Source organism: Oncorhynchus nerka, linkage group LG18 (genome assembly GCF_034236695.1).
Source record: "Oncorhynchus nerka isolate Pitt River linkage group LG18, Oner_Uvic_2.0, whole genome shotgun sequence".
Taxonomy (NCBI): domain Eukaryota; kingdom Metazoa; phylum Chordata; class Actinopteri; order Salmoniformes; family Salmonidae; genus Oncorhynchus; species Oncorhynchus nerka.
In genome coordinates this window covers 39,930,067-39,950,954 of record NC_088413.1, presented here as the reverse complement: position 1 = coordinate 39,950,954, position 20,888 = coordinate 39,930,067, and the positions used below count along the sequence as shown (strand labels likewise).

The 20,888-nt window shown below is 44.7% G+C and overlaps 2 protein-coding genes across 2 annotated transcripts in view; one reads left to right on the top strand and one right to left on the bottom strand.

Annotated features, from left to right (window-relative positions):
• The window catches only part of crip2 (cysteine-rich protein 2), a 50,414-nt gene extending 46,656 nt beyond the window's left edge, over positions 1-3,758 (top strand). The window contains exons 6-8 of the mRNA XM_029687650.2: positions 35-129; positions 459-516; positions 754-3,758. Coding sequence (XP_029543510.1) covers positions 35-129; positions 459-516; positions 754-821 — 221 coding nt within the window. The 3' untranslated portion in view covers positions 822-3,758. The remainder of the gene's footprint in view (positions 1-34; positions 130-458; positions 517-753) is intronic.
• Positions 3,759-11,613: 7,855 nt separating this feature from the next.
• crip1 (cysteine-rich protein 1) lies at positions 11,614-19,147 on the bottom strand. The gene is made up of 5 exons (XM_029687651.2): positions 19,001-19,147; positions 13,816-13,910; positions 12,951-13,008; positions 12,091-12,144; positions 11,614-11,881 (listed from the first exon to the last, which is right to left on the bottom strand). Exons 1-4 carry the CDS (start codon positions 19,038-19,040, stop codon positions 12,101-12,103), a joined length of 237 nt encoding a protein of 78 aa, XP_029543511.1. The 5' UTR covers positions 19,041-19,147; the 3' UTR covers positions 11,614-11,881; positions 12,091-12,100.
• Positions 19,148-20,888: the final 1,741 nt, after the last annotated feature.

The window sequence follows — 20,888 nt, the reverse complement described above, 5'->3', positions numbered from 1 at the left end:
TTGATTTCTAAGTTATTGTGTGTGTGTATGGCAGCTGAGAAGGTGACGTCCCTGGGAAAGGACTGGCATCGGCCGTGTCTCCGCTGTGAGAGGTGCAGCAAGACCCTGGCCGCCGGCAGCCACGCAGAGGTAGGAGAGATGAGGGGAGGGAGAAAGGGATGAGGAGGGGTGTGAAAGAGGCAGGAAATTTAAACAGGAAGGGGCCAGCTGCAAAAAAACAATCAATGTTCAAGGGAATCCGTCTGAGCAAGGCACAACACAGAATCACTGAACTATGAATCATCTTGGATCCTAAATAACTGCTCATTATGTTATCAAGATTAGGGAGTCTACACAGCACCTTGCTCAAGCCGTTTTCTTGAATGCACCTGAATGGCATAAATGCGTCATAATCATGTTCTGAATGAATACATGGTATGATTGCACATTTTCATACAGTGTCTTTTGTGTTATAACAGCATAATGGCCAGCCATACTGCCACAAGCCATGCTATGCTTGTCTCTTTGGACCCAAAGGTAGGTGCTTGTATTTACTCAACCACTAGGTGGTGCTGTTGTCCATAAATATTAGCTATACTTTAACAATAGCCTATGCTGGGTGTTATAGCTGTTAAAAGAAACTGCTTATATTGCACTTCCTACATAAAAGTGATTCAAAACCACCAAAATAAAATAAGTGATTTGTTATACTGTAACACATTTTCAGCATTTGATACTGATGCCTGTTTGTCTGTGGTGTTCTTGTGTCTCCAGGAGTGAACACTGGAGGTGTTGGCAGCTACATCTATGAGAAGGAGGTCAGCACAGAGGCCCAGCCCTGAGCTACTGCGGTCTGTCCCGTCCCCAGCCTCAACCTAAGCTCTCCAATACTAATACCACAATCCAACACAGTATTATTAACACTAGGCTTTAGCCCCTATAGCTCCTTCTATAAGCAGCCCTGAGAGACCCAAGGCCTCTCTTCCAGCTCCTCCCATTTAACCCCTGACCCCAAATATTTCACCACCTGGCCCAGCCCATCTAGCACTGCAGTCCTCTAATCCTCTAATATACACTAATATACATACACTAATATACATATACACTGACCAAAAGTATGTGGACACCTGTTCGTCGATTACAAAATCATGGGCATTAATATGGAGTTGGTCCCTCCTTTGCTGCCACAGCAGCCCCCACTCTTCTGGGAAGGCGTTCTTTTACACCGACCTCGACAAACCATTTCTGTACGGACCTCGCTTTGTGCACGGGGGCATTGTCATGCTGAAACAGGCAAGGGCCTTCCCCAAACTGTTGCCTCAATGTTGGAAGCACAGAATCGTATCCAATGAATGTTATAGTATGCTGTAGCGTTAAGATTTCCCTTCACTGAAACTAAGGGGCCTAGCCCGAATCATCAAAAACATTGGGGCAGGTAGCTTTCTCCTGGCATTCGTCCGTTGGGACTGCAAGATGGTTAAGCACGATTCATCACTCCAGAAAACGCATTTCCACTGCTCCAGAGCCCAATGGCGGCGAGCTTTACACCACTCCAGCTGATGCTTGGCATTGCACATGGTGATCTTAGGCTTGTGTGCAGCTGCTCTGCGACGGAAACCCATTTCATGAAGCTCCTGACGAACAGTTATTGTGCTGACGTTGCTTCCAGAGGCAGTTTGGAACTCAGTAGTGAGTGTTGAAAATGAGGACAGACTATTTTTACACGCTTCAGCTTTCGGCGGTCCTGTTCTGTGAACTTGTGTGACCTACCGCTTGTTGCTCCTCAACGTTTCCACTTTACAATGACAGCACTTACAGTTGCCTGGGGCAGCTCTAGCAGGGCGGAAATGTGACGATTTGACTTGTAGGAAAGGTGGCATCCTGTGATCGGTTCTTATAAATCACAAGTGCCATAATATCGGCAGGTGCTTTTTCAAATCTTTAACAAATAAACAATCTCTAAAGCTTTGCATGGAACAAAATGTTATGTTTGTCATATTAGTTGATTTTTTTCCCCATGTGCTGGTATTTTTTTTGTGTTAAGATTTTTGCGAATTAGTTCGATGCCATGTTGAAAGTCACTGAGGTCTCCAATATTTGTCTATGGAGAGTGCATGGCTGTGTGCTCGATTGTATACACCGGTCAGCAATGGGTGTGGCTGAAATAGCCACATCCACTCATTTGAAGGCGTGTCCACATACTTTTGTATATATAGTGTAGCTTGACTCTTCCCAAACACTTTATTAAATTATATTTTATTTACGCTTCAAAAAGAAAATATAATTTATGGAACACAATTTAACCCTGAGTGGGTTCTTCATATTACTGTATGGAGCTACCATTCTCTCTCCCCACTGAAACATAAGTTCTTCACCTTTTATGAGTTCATGATTAGTTTATGTCATGTTTATGTATATTTACGAGCGTGGATATAAGCACATTATAACCCCATATACAATGTTACTTTAATAACTGCAATAAAACATTTTTTTATTTCCCTTTTATTTAATTTTAAGCACCCCTAACGCGGCCTTTGAGGGGGAGTTTAGAGACGAGACCAGGTGAAATATGTCATATGATCCCTGTCTGTAACATAACAAATCTATTTCCTCAGAGTAGTGATACATGGTGTTTTTAGGGGAGGTGTTGCGTTGTCATGGTAACATACTGACAGGCATGCAGGTGTACCTGGGAGAGAGGGAGTAGTCTGGCGGCAGGTGCAGGTGGTGCTGTTTCAGGACAGGAGCACCACTTTAAATCCCTCCTGCTAGATTTATGGGTTAAGACCTAGATTTCTACCGTTTTGGCCGCCCGACTACATTCCTGATCAAATGGATGATATAAAAAAAAGTATCTGGGGTTTAAGTTCCAGAAAGAGTCTGGATCATTTTAAAAGATGGTATTTTAGGGTTGTGGGTCAGTAAGGGTAGCCAGGTTCATGATCTGTTTGTACTGTTTTGCCTATGGTCATTGCACGTCAATGGATACCATAGTATCCACACAGCACATACACATCTGGAACCAGGCTATTTTGAGGGTCCTGTTACTGGGTTGACATGGTACAGTAGATTGTTTATGCACAGTACTGCATTGGGTTCCAGACATGGAAATCATTTTAAATTGGGTTTGAAATAAACAGGATGTGTTTATTCATTTGTTAAGAATAAGAAGACTATACCAGTAAAATTGCATAAAGAAAGTGCATTGTACTACGGCTATGGGACAAATGAATGAAGGAAGGAAAAGAAGCTGGGGCAACATGAACTTGTAGGATATAGAGTGATGACCATCGGTAAGCTGTACAATTCGATATGGTCAGAATATTACTGTAGTAAGAAACCCTTGATGTATTTCTACCTGAGATTTCTATGAGCTAACTGAAGTATTATACCTTAGTAGGAGGTAGCCAATAGAAACACAGGTGCATCTGAAATGGCACCCTGTTCCCTGTTGAGTGCACTAATTTTGAACAGGGCTCCCGTCAAAAGTATTGCACTATGTAGGGAATAGGATGCCATTTTGGGACGAACACATAGTAACTGAAACACTGCAGACAAAGCATTATGTTAGAATGTGCTTTAGTATTATATATATATATATAAAAATAGGACTGTTGTGATGATTTGATTATAATGATCTGTTATGAACTGTTTTGTGTAGTAAGGCTTGATTAAAACACTTCAGGAGTCACTGTTTGTAGAGAAATAAAATGGCTGCACTTCAGTCCTGCTGCTTCCGTCTTCTTAATCCCTTAATTAAACTTTCTATATATACTGTTGATCTGATCTCCTGTGGTTTGTGTGTGTGGGGGGGTTGTCCCAGAGCATATAAATATACTGTACATCTTTACATTTACAGTGCCTTCAGAATAAATACCCCTTGATTTATTTATGCCAAGTTGTTGTGTTACAGCCTCAATTCAAAATTAATTAAATATGTATTTTTTTCTTCCATCTGCACACAATACCCCATAATGACAAAGTGAAAACATGTTTTTAGAAATGTATTGAAGATGAAATACATAATGCCATTTACATAAGTATTCACACCGCAGAGTCAGTACTTTGTAGAAGGACCTTTGGCGGCGATAACAGCTTTGATTCGTCTTGGGTATGTCTGTATCAGCTTTGCACATCTGGATTTGGGGATTTTCTCCCAGTCTTCCTTGCAGATTTTCTCAAGCACTGTTAAGTTAGATGGGGAGTGGTGAACGGCTATCTTTGTCTTTTCACAGATTTTCAATGGGATACACGTCTGGGCTTTGGCTGTGCCAATCAATGACTTTCACAATCTTGTTCTGAAGCAATTCCAGCGTTGTTTTGGCTATGTGGTTAGGGTCATTGTCCTGTTGGAATGTAAATCTTCACCCCAGTCTAAGGTCGTTTGCATTCTGAAGCAGGTTCTCTTCAGGGATTTGCCTGTATTTTGGCTCCATTGTTCCCTCTATCCTTACCAGTCTCCCAGTCCCTGCCACTGAAAAGCCTCCCCATAACATGTTGCTGCCACCTCCATGCTTCACGGTAGGGATGGTGTTAGACGGGTGATGAGCTGTGCCTGGTGATAGCGCTTTGCATTCAAGCCAAAGAGTTACATTTTTGTCTCATCAGGCCACAGTTTTTCATGTGCCTTTTTGCAAACTGCAAGTGTGTTACGTCCTCGTATATTACCAAGGTGATCTCTCCTTACAATAAACACATGTCACGGTGGTTCGCTACGCTGTGTCATGAGATCATCTGTCATTAGTTTTAAAGTAAACTATTGCATGCTAGGCTGGGCAGAGTCAAATATTTCAAGGAACACACAGAGACGTGTGCGTGCGCACACCTTCACACATAAACACACAACTGGGTATGAATGGAAAACAATCAGGGGTTAGAGTGATTACTTATTAATAGTTGCTCGTGTCCTGCCCACACCGTGTGTGGAGACAAGGTACACATACACACACAGGCAATACAACAGAACAGACCATGTAACTCATGATAACCTTTGACCAACCCCACCCTGTAGTCTGAGCTGAGATCAACTCTTCATAAACCTATGAACAATCAGGTCAAACCTGCTTCTTCATATTACATACCATTAGGATCTATTTGGACCTTATTCTGCTCTGGTTGTGTGGGATTTTTGTTGTGTGAATGTCACAACACACACACACACAACATTACTTCCATTACCCCAGGAATCAGCTTCTGTCTGTCAACAAAGGCTTGGATGCTATGGGCAAGTTATGCATGTGTAGTGGGGCAGAGGAGGCCGCTGAGGGGAGGACGGCTCATAATAGTGGCCGGAACGGAGCAAAAGGAATGGTATTGAACACCTGGAAACCATGTGTTTGATGTATTTAATTCCATCCCGCATATTCCACTCCAGCCATTACCACAAGCATGTCCTCCCCAATTAAGGTGCCACCAACCTCCTGTGTGATGGTATGAACAGTAATTCTGTTTACTGTGTGCTACTGCCTGCTATTGTTTGTAAGGTTTACTGACTTCTTTAGTATGCGTGGGCTGGTTCTGATGATTTACATTCATAATGCCTTTAAGTAAAAAACACACACACACACACACACACACACACACACAGTAACTCAGGTAGCAGTCCCTCAAGATGTACCCAGGCCAAGACCTAGCTCCTTGTGTGAAGGACTCCCCCAAGCTCCCCTCAGGGCAGTGGACTCCCCCCAGCTCCCCCCAGGGCAGTGGACTCCCCCCAGCTCCACTCAGGGCAGTGGACTCCCCCCAGCTCCACTCAGGGCAGTGGACTACCCCCAGCTCCCCTCAGGGCAGTGGACTCCCCAGCTCCACTCAGGGCAGTGGACTCCCCAGCTCCCCCAGGGCAGTGGACTCCCCCAGGGCAGTGGACTCCCCCAGCTCCACTCAGGGCAGTGGACTCCCCCAGCTCCCCCAGGGCAGTGTACTCCCCCAGCTCCCTCAGGGCAGTGGACTCCCCAGCTCCCTCAGGGCAGTGGACTCCCCCAGCTCCACTCAGGGCAGTGGACTACCCCCAGCTCCCCTCAGGGCAGTGGACTCCCCAGCTCCACTCAGGGCAGTGGACTCCCCCAGCTCCCCTCAGGGCAGTGGACTCCCCAGCTCCCAGGGCAGTTCCCCCAGCTCAGGGCAGTGGACTCCCCAGCTCCCCTCAGGGCAGTGGACTCCCCCCAGCTCCCCTCAGGGCAGTGGACTCCCCCCAGCTCCCCTCAGGGCAGTGGACTCCCCCCCAGCTCCACTCAAAGCAGGGGAGGTCCAGGTGTCTGTCCACATGGTCTAAACTGTACAGTATGTGAGGTTTGGGCATCTGGTCCAGAACAAGTAGTTACATTCCTACTTTACAACATAATGCCATTCATTGCACAGTAGAGAGGGATGTGAATGTGTTTAATTGTGATTATGTTCATTTGCTAGTCCCAGGTTTAATTGCTCACTAATACGGAGGTCCTCATTAAAACCCACTGGAGGATGGGAGCAAGAATGAAGCAGGCCTGGGTTCAAAGGGTATTTGTTCTCTTTCAAATATTTTGAGTGTTTGATTGAGCGTGCGTGAGTGGCAAGCGGACAGGGTTTACCCCTTGGGATTAATCTGTTGAGTCTATTGTGTCAGGCAAAATCAAAATCAACCGCAGCTAAAGCATTTCGAATAAAACAAATCCTATTCGACCCCCAGTCTGGAGTGTAACTTGTATCGCTTGTGTCAGCCAGGCTTTAGTCTGGTGAGGACAGGAAGTCTTACAGCCAACCAGGCTCATCATCATACCGCTGCTACCTGGGGCCAGAGCCTTTCTCCCTGGACCATCTGATGAATGATTCAGAGTGTGGAGAAGTTAAAGAGTGATGCTGGCTGCCTGGCAGAGTGCTTATGGCAGCTGAGACCTCCCCTTTATACTTCATCCTTATGAGCAAATTGCAACAGGTCCTATTTATACACGTCTGCTGAAGTGTGTTGCACACCTTCCAGATGCATCCAGCAGCCATAATCCTCCCAAGGTCTGCCCTGTCACTGGACGGAGGGATAGGAAGGAAGCAAGAGAGAGGGATGGGAGGATGGAGGGAAAGGAGGGATGAGAGGGGTGGGAATATCTGAAGCTGCCATGCATATTCAATTGTGGAAACCAGGTCCAGATTTGACTGTAACCGCCATTGCTCATCCATCCCTGAATTGCTAGCGCACGCACACACACACGCACGCACGCACACATGCACACACACACACACACACATCCTTCCAACACGGGCCTGTAGGATGCACAGTGAATGATTATGGATCTCTGTTGAAGACAGTCAGCCTCTTTACACAATTGATACGTTAAAGAGGGGACTGGTTCATGCTTCATGGTTTACAAAAAGCACTCCCTGAGTTGCCATTCCTCAAGACAAGAGTCCATATTTGGCACGTTCTGGAGTTACACACTCAATTCTTTATTGTGTAGCGTGTTCCGAATGGGTTCCGGAGGTGGTGTAGTCAGTGTTTTGTTCTCGGAGTGAGAAACATGGGACTTAGCAACTCTCACGCAAGAGCGTTCATGTGCAGTTTAGTCCAGCTGGAGAGAGAATTATTATTCCTCCTACAGACCATTATTAAGTCCAAGTGAACATGGTAGCTGCTAACACCTGGTATTGCAATCGTTCAATGTATCTGTTCCATAAGCTGTCACTGCAATTTCATACTGTACAGAGGGAAAATGATCATTCGGTATATATTTCTGCCCTCCCAGCCAATCCTTGGACAAACGGACAAAATTATACATAATGACTCAATTATGGTGCCCAAAGTGCAAATATGTCTGTCTGTGAAGTGGAAAAAGTAGAAATAAAAATGGGGGAAGTCAGTACTGTAATGAGTCTTCATTTCTCCACTTCGGGAATTGGCTTAAGAAAGTGAAAAAGCCTATGGTTGCTTTGCATCTACTTTATACCGCGAGATCACAGTAGCACTTCAGTTACCAGATGCGCTAGAGAGCCTGGAAACTCTGAGCAACACATGAACCATGTTAAAACAATTCAAATAATAGACAAAAAAAATCCCGGTAAAAACGTCAAGGGCACTTTGAAATAAAAAAAAACAATCTTATAGAGAGACGCGTACACACCGATGTTGAGTTGAAACGTGCTGGGCAAAGGGGTATTTGCGTGGGTACGTGCATCCGTCAGGCGTGCATGCCTGCGTGTGTGTGTGTGTTACAGAGCTTTTAGAATTGGCCGAGTCCACTTCTTTTAAATGAATTCCATGACTCAGTGACTCGGAGTGCGTCTGATAACGTCTTAAAGAATTCGCCCTTTCCAATAGTATTGTGTTTTACTGATGGAAACTGGAGAAATATCCTGCCATAAAACAGTAAAGTTGAAGCCTCTGAGTCTCCGCCTGCCTGCGCTTGTAATCTTGCCGAGTTGTAGAGTTGCTCTTTCTTATTCAACAGTTCTGAGCCTGATGCCCTCTCACTAGTACAATGCCATAGCTTGGGAGTCCTAAAGCAGTAGGCGTCTTATCAATTGACCCAAACAGATGTGTGTTGTCCCATACCTCATTCTGCAGACAATAGGAACGCCTCATATGAGATCTCCACTCTGCACTACGCATTTCTTCATATTATCCAACATAAGTAGGGGCTACAGCCCTCGAACTCAAATCTGGGCCTTGAAGCCAGTTCCACTGCTTTTTCCATTCGTCACCTCTAATCAGGGACTGATTTGGACCTGGGAAACCAGGTGGGTACAATGAATGATCAGGTAGAACAGAGAAGTAGCAGTAGTCCTGACCTCTTGGGTAAGATTTGACTATGAGTAGGGTAAGTGTCAAGACCCTCATTATTCTAGCTTTCCCCATTGAAGGTTTTCTTACTATCTTTCCATCATGTATCACACCTTTGCTTATTAGACAACTACTGATTCACGTTGAGACAGCAGTTTCTTGTTATTACTCTGACTTGCATCCTGAGTCATTGTGCACAGACCAGACTCACCACATGAACTAATCTGACTCCAGACTACAAAAACGGCACCCTCTCTTTATAGTGCACTATTTTTTGACTTGGGCCCATAGGGCTCTCGTCAAACGTAGTGCACTAAGTAGGGTATAGGGTGCCATTTGGGACACCGTTTCTGACTTTAGAGCACAAGCACACTGCAGGTTTCACTTCCAAAGTATAAAAAAATGAGAAGGGTTACATGACTACGGTGATGGCAGTTAGCAGTCTGTCCTCCCTGTGTTGAAAGCTTATTGCCATGAAGAGGGAGAGAGAGAGAGAGAGAGAGAGAGAGAGAGAGAGAACGCAACATTCTGCTTCGAAAAGTACAGACCCTGTTTTCCCCCATTCATCCAAAATGATTTGGAAAAAAACAATTGGGTCTTCTGTCATTCTGTGGAACGTTACGAGTTGTTTTGACGTGGTTGGCACGGAGAGAAGTATGTTAAAATATTCCAACCACAACTGAAGTAAATTTGTATATTTTATCTGAGTGAGCATGTGCATGGAATTTGTATATTCAGCTTCTATTTTCATTGTGGTTACCAGTTAGGGGAAGATTAGGGATAAGAGAAGGGATGGGAGAGAAATGCACCGTTTCACAGATGTTGTTACTGATCACCCCTCCTCCCCCACCCCTCCTTCTCTCTCCTCCCCCCTCCTTCCCCCCTCCTCTATGTGACCAGTTGGGCATGCCTAGCTGTCTGTGGTATGGCTTAGTGGAGAGTGACACTGAAGGTCTTTGTTCAAGAGGAGAGGGTGAGAGCAAGGGAGAGAGGGAGAGGAGAGAGAGGGGGGAGAGGAGAGAGAGAGAGAGAGGGAGAGGAGAGAGGGAGAGGAGAGGAAAGGAGAGGAGAGAGAGGCAGAGACAGAGAGAGTTCCCGCGCCGGCCGGTTGTCGGGTGTCTGTTGGGTCTTGTTTGTGTCTGTTACTGTGGTAACAGTGGTGGGTCAGTCGGTCCTGTGACAGAGGATGGGGGGGAGGGGAGTTAGTGAGGTGGCTGCCAGCCAGCTGCTGGGTGATGGAGGGCGAACAGGCGGCTGGCCGTAACCGTGGAGTTGAGGGTGTTTCCTCGGAACAGGGTGTGGCAGCAGAGGCTACAAAGGCCACGAGGAAGTATCTGGCTTTCCCTTCTGGCCATGGGACAGATTGGGATAAATCCCAGACCCACCCTTCCGCTCCCTTTAAGACTCTGGTCCAGCCAGACCTCTCATCCTCCCTCTCTCCCTCCATCCTCCCTTCAGTACTTTGGTCCAGCTGTTTAGTGGACAGGGTGGGTGTGAGAAAGAGCAGAGGGCTGTGTCCCATGAATCATGTCTCTATGAGTGGATGGGCCTGGCCAATGGAAGTGGATAGGGACTTATTCAGAAGGATAATGTCAGAATGTTTGTATCATAGAAGTGGATAGGGGTGTTCTTTCCCCAAGGATAAGGTCATAATGTTTGTATCATAGAAGTGGATAGGGGTGTTCTTTCCCCAAGGATAAGGTCATAATGTTTGTATCATAGAAGTGGATAGGGGTGTTCTTTCCCCAAGGATAAGGTCATAATGTTTATATCACATTCCTATCACTTAATGTCAACGATAATTGCCTGGCCCACGGGTGTAGACAGGGACTTTTATCTATTAGTAACACTTCATGTCAAAAACTAATGATGTTCCTCTCTTTTACTGTCATTAGCTAAATGTTAACAATCGCCGACGTGTGACGTGGCCAAGGGTGTGAATCAAAGTAGAGTGGCCATATATTTACTGCAATGTCGAACGATTTCTATTCCTGCTCTCGTCCGTAATCCTGTGTCCACAACCTAGTCCAATTTGATTACTGACTGAGTTAGTGTTCAGTGCCAACTGCCAAGGCGTGTGGACACTGACAATATAAGGGACAATTATCTATGGTTGGCCTGATGCCGATGTGATTGTGTTCTGCTTTTTTCCTTTTTTCATCTTGCATACTTGAACACGGTTGTCACGACTTCGGCTGAGGTTCGGCTCCTCTCCTTGTTCGGGCGGCGTTCGGCGGTCAACGTCACCGGCTTTCTAGTCCTCTCACCGATCCATGTTTCCTTTTAGTTTTGTCTTGATTACGCACACCTGATTTCTATTCCCTTACTATGTTCCTTATTTAACCTCTCGTCTCCCTTTCTGTTTTGTCCGTGATTGTTTTGTGTTACCGTGTGTGTTGGAGGGTTTTCTCTTTTACGTGATGTTTCCTCGTTGGAGATATTCCGTTTTTTTTATTTTTTATTAATATTTTGAGTAAAGACTTTTGTGTTTTTCCCTCAAACCTGTGTCCTGTGCCTGACTCAGACAACGAACCCAGCACTTTGTTACAACGGTGGACATGTCCATTGCTCTGTATGTAACTACCAAGTGTCATAATGGGGGAGCGCCTAACTGAGACAGGAGAAATGTTAAATACTAAAGTATACTGAAACCTTGGGCGTGTTCCTCTGCCCAGGTGTTGCTGATGCCTGCCAAATCATACAATGCCTGGATAGGTATTTTACGTATCACCTAACCACATCATATGTTATAACAATCTGTCAGTCGACGACACCGTCTATGATGTGGCACACAAACCGTTGGTTGACGCATGCCACGTCGGAGCGGGGGGGAACGCAACCCTTGTAAAGTACAAGACCACGACAAATGAATGAATAGGAGAGAATAAAACATTTTGAAAAAGAGTGTTTAATCAGAATTTAAGAACAAGTAAAGGAACAGAGAGGTTCTCGTATACCCCTCCGATCCACTACTGGGAATAGAGAGCATCTCTGCTGTGTATTAAGGCTGATTCCTCTAGGCAACACAAAGACAGAAAATAACACAAAATGGTGGTTCCCGAAAAGGAACTTCTTTGGTTGTTTGTTTTGGTTTAGTATGGTATGGAGGACGTTGTAGAATGCAGAGTTGCCTTCTTCTTGGTGTGGTTGGTGAACCTGCAAAGAAAGGAGAAAATGTTATGTTTGTATTTTGTTAAATAAAACAACAATCTCTAATGTTTGTAGCATTTGTAAGGCTAAGATTGGCGGTGAAGGTGAATGTATTGTCTGCATGTATTTGTTTTGTTTCTATATTAAGGTCTATTTGAATGGGAGTGATATCAATGGGGTTGGTCTATCTTTGGAATGAGTACACTGGCCTGTACCTGAGTGGCTCTACTTTGTGAATGTGTGGCTTTCAGCTCCTCCACGTCCAAAACCTGTTTGAGAGAGAGAGAGAGAGAGAGAGAGAGAGAGAGAGAGAGAGAGAGAGAGAGAGAGAGAGAGAGAGTGAGTGTGTATTGGCTCAGGAGACTGTATACTGTATGTCGGCCAAACATTTTGCGATGAAGTTTCAGGAGGAAATGGGAGCAGCGGAACCACAACAATGGAAACTCCAGTGGTCTCTGACCCCATTCCACAGCAGCCCTTCTAGAGCCACCACGTGGAACCGACAAGACCAGGCAAGATGACCTCGGCTATGACTGCCGCTGTTCCTATTCCGACGGACAATTCCAACTATTTATCTCATTCCGGATATCTCAGTCAATGCACAGCCGAAAGAACCGAGGAGGACCTTTATGCGTCGAGGAGCTAGCTTACTTTTTTAAAGCGAACGAGCGTGTTTGAGCAGATAGTTGGTAGGTTACCCATATCCAATGAGATAAATAGATAAGATGTTAGCATGATGACCACAATGTTATTTGTGGAAGCCTGAACCTCACCGAGGTGGGTATTGTAAAGGTTACAATGAGCTCATTCAGTCACAGGTTCGTGTAAGGAGGACAGTGATCCTGGACTTTCCATACAGGATATAAGCGCCTGTATATCGGGCGATGTACGTACGCCGTGGCTCCAATGTCACTGAGCTCCACTTATCAATTGTTATCTTGTTCCATGTATTCTGAGCCCACAACATAGAAACACCCTAGGTAATATGGGTTATGGTAATATAATTATGATATCTTTACTGAGATAAGGCACCTTGCACCAAGGGCCATTACAACAGGAATGAAGAAGAACTCACCTTTAGGCCCGAATAGTGCAGAGTAGCAGGGGTTGTTACAATAAGGCTTGCCATCGTGCTACAGAGAGAGAGAGAGAGAGAGAGAGAGAGAGGGTACAAGCTGTATTAGTACCAGGCTGATTAAAAATACCGGCTTTTTGATTGTATCCAGACTTTCTACACAATCTGTGTGATAGGTCAAAAATTCTTATGAAAGATTTATGGACCAGAATGTGGGCTTAAAGAAATGCTCCGGAATGACTACTAATACTTTTAAAACCCGTTTTAGGCTGAATGTGTCAATGTGTCGTTCATTACAGGCAAAATCAAATTCCTAGTCTGAAAGCGACTGTTTTTCCTCCATTTTCCCCCATGTGGGCCAGACCCCTAGCAATTTGAGTTCCAGCCAATGAGCTTCAGCCCCTCGCAATTTGAGTGACAGTTAGCAAGACACACACACAGTAGAACGAGAGCGAGGGCAATGGCGTGGTGCAGATATCGCCACATATGTGACATAGTACCCATTTTTCAGAGACCACTTTTGGCTCGTGAGCGCAACTTTCAGAACTACTGGCCAAAAAAATAGAAAAGTACCGGGGAATCTCTTTAATGGTACTTTATGAGAAATATGATCTGTGATAAAGCAAAAAACATACATATATTTTTTATTCCAATATCATTATTTTCATTTAAATATTTGTCAGCTAATAATCCAGTGTGAGAGGCATGTGAGGCATGTGTGAGGTGTGTGCACGAGCTTGTGTGTGTGTGTGTGTGTGTGTGAGGTGTGCACGAGCTTGTGTGTGTGTGTGTGTGTGTGAGGTGTGTGCACGAGCTTGTGTGTGTGTGTGTGTGTGTGTGTGTGTGTGTGTGTGTGTCGTCTGACCTCTGCGTGTGATCCGGCCGACAGCGTTTTGCTGCACTTCTCACACTTCAGACAGGGCCTGTGCCAGTCCTTCCCCAGTGATGTCACTCTCTCCGCTGTGAGACAAAGAGATAAACAGACACGTTTAGCTAATGGACACGGCCCACTCACAACGACATGCATCCTCCCACATCGCACAGAGTGCCACCGTTCCACACAGAGAGGGGCATTGGGGTCTGCAGAGGGTATGGATACTGTGCGCTCCATGGTCAAACGCTGCAAGTCTAGCCCTAGGACCAGCACAGTGTTGATTTCCCTACCCACACACACAGATAACGCGTTACTCACAAGAACATTAGGAGGGTGTGGTGGTTGGCTGAGCCTCTGAGAGAGAGAGAGAGAGAGAGAGAGAGAGAGAGAGAGAGAGAGAGAGAGAGAGAGACTCCCAATGGAATTTGCACTCCCTTCCCTCTTTCCCCTCCTTTTGGCATCATAAAAACCTGATAAAGAGAGTCTTTATATCCGGTCTGAACTGTGAGGAACGATTTGCAACAAACAGCCATCATGGCTGGCGATGGTCATTAAACAGGGAGGGAAGCCATAGTCATGTGTTTCAGGAGTTTTATGAGAAGAGGTGTTCAAGCTTGGAGGGCTGTGTCTGCTGAGACCTATCCCATGATGCAACGGGAGAGAGAGCCAAATAATAATTTACTGTGTCTGATGGGAGCCAAACGCTGCTCAGTTCATGATACTGAACACACACACACCAAACGCACGTACGCACACACATACGTGCACGAGCGCACATGGGCGTACGCACACGTATGCACGCGCACACACACACACACACACGCTCCATGCCAAACAAGAGGCCAACTCCCAAGCATTACGGGCAGGAGGTGCACAGGGTACAAAACCACGCTTGTGAAGTTTCGTCATAAATAAACCCGAGAAAAAGACAACACACCGGAGAATAACTTTATTAGTACCATCTGTGGATACGAATGGACCTGAGGGTCGTGCTAAAGTCTTACTCAAGAAAAGATTTAAAGCAAATGTTTCAGCAATGAACGGCAGATCCATCATGGGAGCTCTTGCTTCACCTTTGGAATGACTGTAAGTTATTCTACGTAAGGTCTCTACGTATTTGCAGAATTGCATTTGACTACAGTGTATTACTGAGTTCATGCACAGTAGGCCTACGTATCATTGGGTATTACTTGTCAGGTCAGGGATTTAGTGTGCGTATGGATCCAACTGCTGTCTCCGTTGTTTTGTAGTTTTTTTCAATTATGGTTGGAAGAAACGGAATAATAGGACCTGATTACACCACACTGAAACCAGGAAGACAGAGAACTAACCTAAACCCAGTCAACTAGAATCAGTCAGTCAGTCAGTGCAGTCAGTGCAGGGAGTCTTACAGCATTCCAGCTGGCTCTGTAGAGGATGGGTGGAACACTCTGGGCCAACACTAATTACTGTACTTTACTTCCAATAACAAGGCATGGGGATCAGGAAACCGAGAAGGGATGTCCCGCTTCACTACGCTGGGCCAGACTATAATGGTGCTGCTGGGTCTTAGGTTGAGTTACAGTGTCAGAGGGTAATATAAGGAAAGCTGTTGGGTTTAACAGACCTTACTCCCACAGTGGCCCGACACATGAACAAGGTCTATTCTGATGAAACGAGCAACATTCCTTCACTTCTGTTCTGACCACTGGCTATGACTAGTCAGGTCATTCCTAAGGCATCAGAGAGCTGTTGTCCGTCCGTCTGTCTGTGGGTGTGTGAATAAAGTGCATGCTGGTGTAATTGTCACTGGGGTGGGACTGACTGGGGTGTGTGTGTGTGTGTGTGGGGGAGAGAGACAGATGAGTTGATCTGCTGTCTGCATCAATTTGCTCATCACTGTGGAGCAATAATATGAATGGACTCCATCCAACACACACACACACACAACACAACACACACACACACACGCCCAGATGAGGAAGCATTCAACACATCATTCACCACATCCAACCCTCCAAAAAATGATGGACGGAAAAGTTCCCGCAGCCCTGTTTATCATCCTGTAAAAGATGAACTAATATGACACCCGGCTGGGACACGTGTCAGGAAGCGAAGCACTTCTGTTTTCCCTCTTCCTGGTACATCGCCTCTCATTTTTCATTATTACCACACGTTCTGTGGCTGAAGCGAATGCAGGGTGCACCTACAGTAAACCTACACCTACAGCAGGCTATCACTTATAAAGACTGTGGAGGAATGCTTCAGAGGTGCTGATGATGTAAACTAATCGTACATTCCCCATGCGTATCTAATCATTCGTTATTCCATGTCCTGACTGAGACAATGCAGTCCTTTGAGAAGCACTGTTCCACCCAAAACTGAACACTGGCACTGGATTGGTTCCCGTTAGGATGACATCCGTTTGAGTTCCTGGGTAATTCTCTGCAGACTGTGACGGCCGGTGCCCCTCCTTAAGGATTGTCAAACGTTTGCCTGACGACAGTACTTAGAACTTCTGAACAGAGTGTTGGCAGTCAGTTTAGTTTGTGTTCCCACAGCAAAGACCTTGGAAGCCGTCGGCCACTCAGCCTTGTTAAAATACTCCAAACCAGAAAGTGGCAGTAGCGTTGTTTGGCAATGCACGTCTGTGCATATTGCTTATGGTCTGGTTTCCAAGCTATCTGCGCTAATGTTGCTATTTTGTAGAAAGCCCTTCTTTGATCCTAGCCAGATGGCCACATCTAGATAACAACCTAGCAAGATGATCAAGAAACAAATGAATTCACTCTCCATAATCCCATACTGCCAGTGCCAGCCCATAGCCACGTGTTTTAACTAGCGCACGTTTGCATATTTTTAGCTAGCATAACTTAGCTAGCTAGCTAAGTACACCGCACTAACTTGGCAGCCAAAACAGGCAGCTGTTTCATGGAAACTAGCTAATTGAATTATAATGTCAATACAAGCTACAGTGGTAAGCTAGCTTGGAGGAAGTATCTAGTGTTGTGTGCATTGCGTCTGTGCACTTAGCTAGTTATCATCCCATAGCCCACATTGTATATGAAGTGTGACGGGATGTATGGAGAAAATGCCCTATTTTAAAAAATGTTCTGTTGGCTGCCCCACGTGGGGGTTTGTGCTCTCAGATTGGCTCTCTGATTGGCTCAAAGTCATTGGCCACTGACGAGCATTTCGTAGGTTTGTCGCTACCAGGTTGGCACGCAGCAGATACTGCATTTGTTCTAGCAAGAGAAGGAATGGCCTCCCACTGTGATAAGTACCTATAGGCAGTCTATTGGCAATGATATTCTCATGTGTTTCATGCTTCACTCTCTCTCCATATTTCTCTCGCTCTCTCTCTCTCAGTTTCTCTCCCTTTGTCTCTGTCTCTCGTTCCAGGGATGGTGGATAAGTTTGATTGTTTTCCGCTCTCCCTCCCTCCCCCCTCCTCCTTTCTCTGGAAGCAGATGTACTTTCCCTCCATCAGTCCCGGACTCTGGCAGCAGTAGCATGATTGCTTCCATCTGAGAGCTCAGCTACCACTGGGAGAGAGGGATGGGGTAGAGGAGAGGTGGGGGCTCTGGAGAGTTGAGATCGGGTGAGTAGAGAGAGGCAGTGAATAGGAAATAGGCCTGGTCGGGTAGTAAAACAGGGCTACAGTGGAACAGATCAAAAATGGTTCCGCCTTGATGATGGAGAGTCGCTGCACAAGCATTCCCAAGCAAGACAGTATACTGTAGCTTCTACCTTGAGCACAGCTATACAACTGATATGACAGAGAGAACTTTCTGAAACAACTATTTCAAAGACGTATTTATGAAAGAGAAAACTGATAGCACTCACTCGAGGTTTAAGAAAACATAGCTTAGCTTCAATGCCCTTTTGCCCTGAGACATTTTCATTCATGGCTGGAGAGAGACACAGAGCTGTTTTTTCACTGGGGCTTTTTCAGCAATACATGAACAAAATCGGTTTGCTTGTTTTGGCCGAGGGGGAAAGTTAATCTGCAGGAAAAAAGGAAAGTGTGGCTCCCCAGCCAGCAGCGTCAATTCATCTGACTGACAGGGTAACCTTACTGTAGAGAGAAAGAGAGAGAGAGAGAGAGAGAGAGAGAGAGAGAGAGAGAGAGAGAGAGAGAGAGAGAGAGAGAGAGAGAAATAGAGAGAAGATATGAGAAGACAGAGAGAGCGAGAGAAAGAGAGAGAGAGAGAGAGAGAGAGAGAGAGAGAGCGAGAGAGCGAAAGAGAGAAAGAGAGAGAGTCCAAGCGAGAGAGCGGCTTTGTGGCTTTGCACTGTGTCTCATGGCTTTGTGTGTCTCCAGAGATGATTAAGTCTAAGAGTTCAACTACTGGAGATGAAGGACATGTGCTAAATGGATCAAGACATACATCAAATGGCCATGTCCTCTTTCTTCCTTCTTTCCCCCAGATGAACCAATCAGTCCTGCTGCCTCCATGGACCTCTCCAGACAGAGGCCAACCGGATGAAAGCGAGGACATTTCTTTCTTCCTCTTCCAACTTACAAAAGTACAAAAGCAAACCTGACCTTGTATGAATTTCAAACATGATATATAGCTAAATGATCTCATATTCCATTAAAGGTCTGAGAGATGTATTAGGGTGTCCTAATGCCGGTTGTAGTCTTTTATCCCTGTCTTATCCCTTCTCTCCCTCTCTTCCCTAATGCAATAAGTGCTGTCTGCTGATCCACTGACTTGGCAGGACCTGCAGTACCACTCCTAGTCTGATAGCAAAATGTTGTCACCATGGGACATCTATAGAGTTTACTTTTATTCTGAGGGGAAAATACTATGTGTAGTGGATTTTAGTAGGATTGTCTTCCTCTTTCGGGAAGGGCAAAAAGCCATTGCAGTCCTTAACCATTTAGGCCTAGTCAACTACATTTACTAGAATTGCTATTAACTAGTTATTAAAAATTTGTAGCAAAAAATATTTTTCGGGTGGCTGCATGCATAATTCATAACAGGAAATTGCTCAAGTGATGCGTTCATCGTCGCTCTTACAATCTCTCAATAGCTTTTTGAAAGCTGCAGAAAAGACAGTGAACGAAAAACTATATCCAATTGTCTGCAAGACACATATGGGAAACGTGACACGCAAGCGGGTATGTTGAGTAAACTAATTGCAAAACAAATTAACAATAATCTGGAACGACACAATAAAGATGTCTTACCGAAGTAAACTTCCTTCGTGCATTTTGGGCACTTGGGCATGTTTGCAGGTTAAAGTGTTGGTCTCCGGGAGTAAAATAAGTATCCTAATGTTCACGGCAGTATTACAGCAGCAGCCCACCTGTCCGTTCTAAACCACGCCTCGTTGTGAAGTGCAGATGTGCGCGCCTTCCTATTTATACCGAGAAGGAAATGCGTTCGGTGGAAAGGAATAGAGGGTGAGGCTTTTGACAGCGTGTGTGTGTGTGTGTGTGTCTGTGTCTGTGTATATGTCTGTGCGTGCGTGTGCGTGAGAGCGAGAGAGAGAGAGCGAGAGAGAGAGAGCGAGAGAGAGAGAGCGAGCGAGAGAGAGCGAGCGAGCGAGAGAGAGAGAGAGAGAGAGAGATGTCAAATACGAAAATTATGCCACGAAAATTATGCCAGGGGAAATAACATTTCTTCATGTGATTTGGAGTTGAGTGTGCCCCTAAGATCAAGTCAGTGAATCATTGTAACCTTTTTTGTGCACTTTTTCTTTTGGCTAGTTAGAGTTTTATTCTCCCCTTTATGTGCATACACAGCAAATTGGCAAGTGCAGATTTTTCAGTGTAATTTATAGTGTTGATTCAGGAGTTACAGTCACTCTGTTAAAGTGAAATGAACACAGAGATTTAAAAGAACCTCAGTGTTGGTGTTAATAACCAGAGTTATTGTTTTACACTGTGGAGAGTAAAACAGTCCCATCAAAACCACACCCATCATTACCATATTTCCCAGCATGCTATGCACTGAGATGTTTTGGGAGATTGTACTTACTATTTGTTTTTGTTTTTTTGCTTGTACATTGATTGATTGATTACTGTTATGCTACACAAAGATACAATTCAACTAAACCAATTAGTTAGTTAGATTTACTGCATCTGTAACTGAAATGTTTTTTTTCCGGTTTAAATGGTTGAGGTAGTCTCCTTTACCAGAGTTCCTAACCCTGGTAGTAATTCTGAATGTAGGTTGCGTGTGAATAAAAATTCTAACTTCTTATGAACCGTGCTGATCTCGCGAGTTTACACTATGTTCCATAGAGCGGCGCACAATTGGCCCAGTGTCGTTCGGGTTAGGGGAGAGTTTGGCCGGGGTAGGCCTTCATTGTAAAATAAGAATTTGTTCTTAACTGACTTGCCTAGTTAAAAAAAAGTTTAGATATTTTATTTTTTACATCAAATGTAAGTTTGCGAGATCAGGATGGTTCGTACCAGGCTAATCCTAACGCTAACTGGATTCCAAAAGGAATTAGACATCACTTTGCCAGCCTGAGGTGGCCTATAATTAATTAACCAGCATTTTCCTAACCACACTGTTAGGGTAAAACTAGATTAGGGTAAAAGTAGGTCAAAACAAGGCAGTTAACCCAGTGTTCCTGGGCCGTCATTGAAAATAAGAATTTGTTCTTAACTGACTTGCCTAGTTAAATAAATGTAAAATAAAAGGCCTGATATAATGTCATAAAGTTAAACTTTTAGCAATAACTTTTACCTGGGTACTCATTTGGTGAAAGCCATTTAAAAGGAAATAATTCAACACCTATCTCTCTGTCACTAACAAATACAGTCATGGGTGGTAACTCTACAATTCACTCAAAAAGAAAAGGCAAATATGTCAATTTGGCTTATAGTGAGTGTAACAACACCCAAAATCACTTACTGTAACAGTGTTTTTGCGTAACACTAATAGGAGTTAACTCTATATTATCACTATTCAGTGTTGAATAGAAATAACTATGTGAGTATTAATTACCCCGTAGTGTTACATGTGAGGAACAATGGCAAGTGTAATGCAGTGTTAATGTTTTACATTACGCAGTTTTACATTAACACAAAAAATGTAACATTATAATCAGAGTACTTTTTACAC

Coding starts and splice junctions, on each gene's coding strand:
- crip1 (XM_029687651.2), bottom strand. CDS start 19,040: ATGCCCAAGTGCCCAAAATGCACGAAGGAAGTTTACTTCG. Junction 13,911..19,000: donor CACGAAGGAAGTTTACTTCG/GTAAGACATCTT, acceptor TTTGTCTCACAG/CGGAGAGAGTGACATCACTG. Junction 13,009..13,815: donor CGGCCGGATCACACGCAGAG/GTCAGACGACAC, acceptor CTCTCTCTGTAG/CACGATGGCAAGCCTTATTG.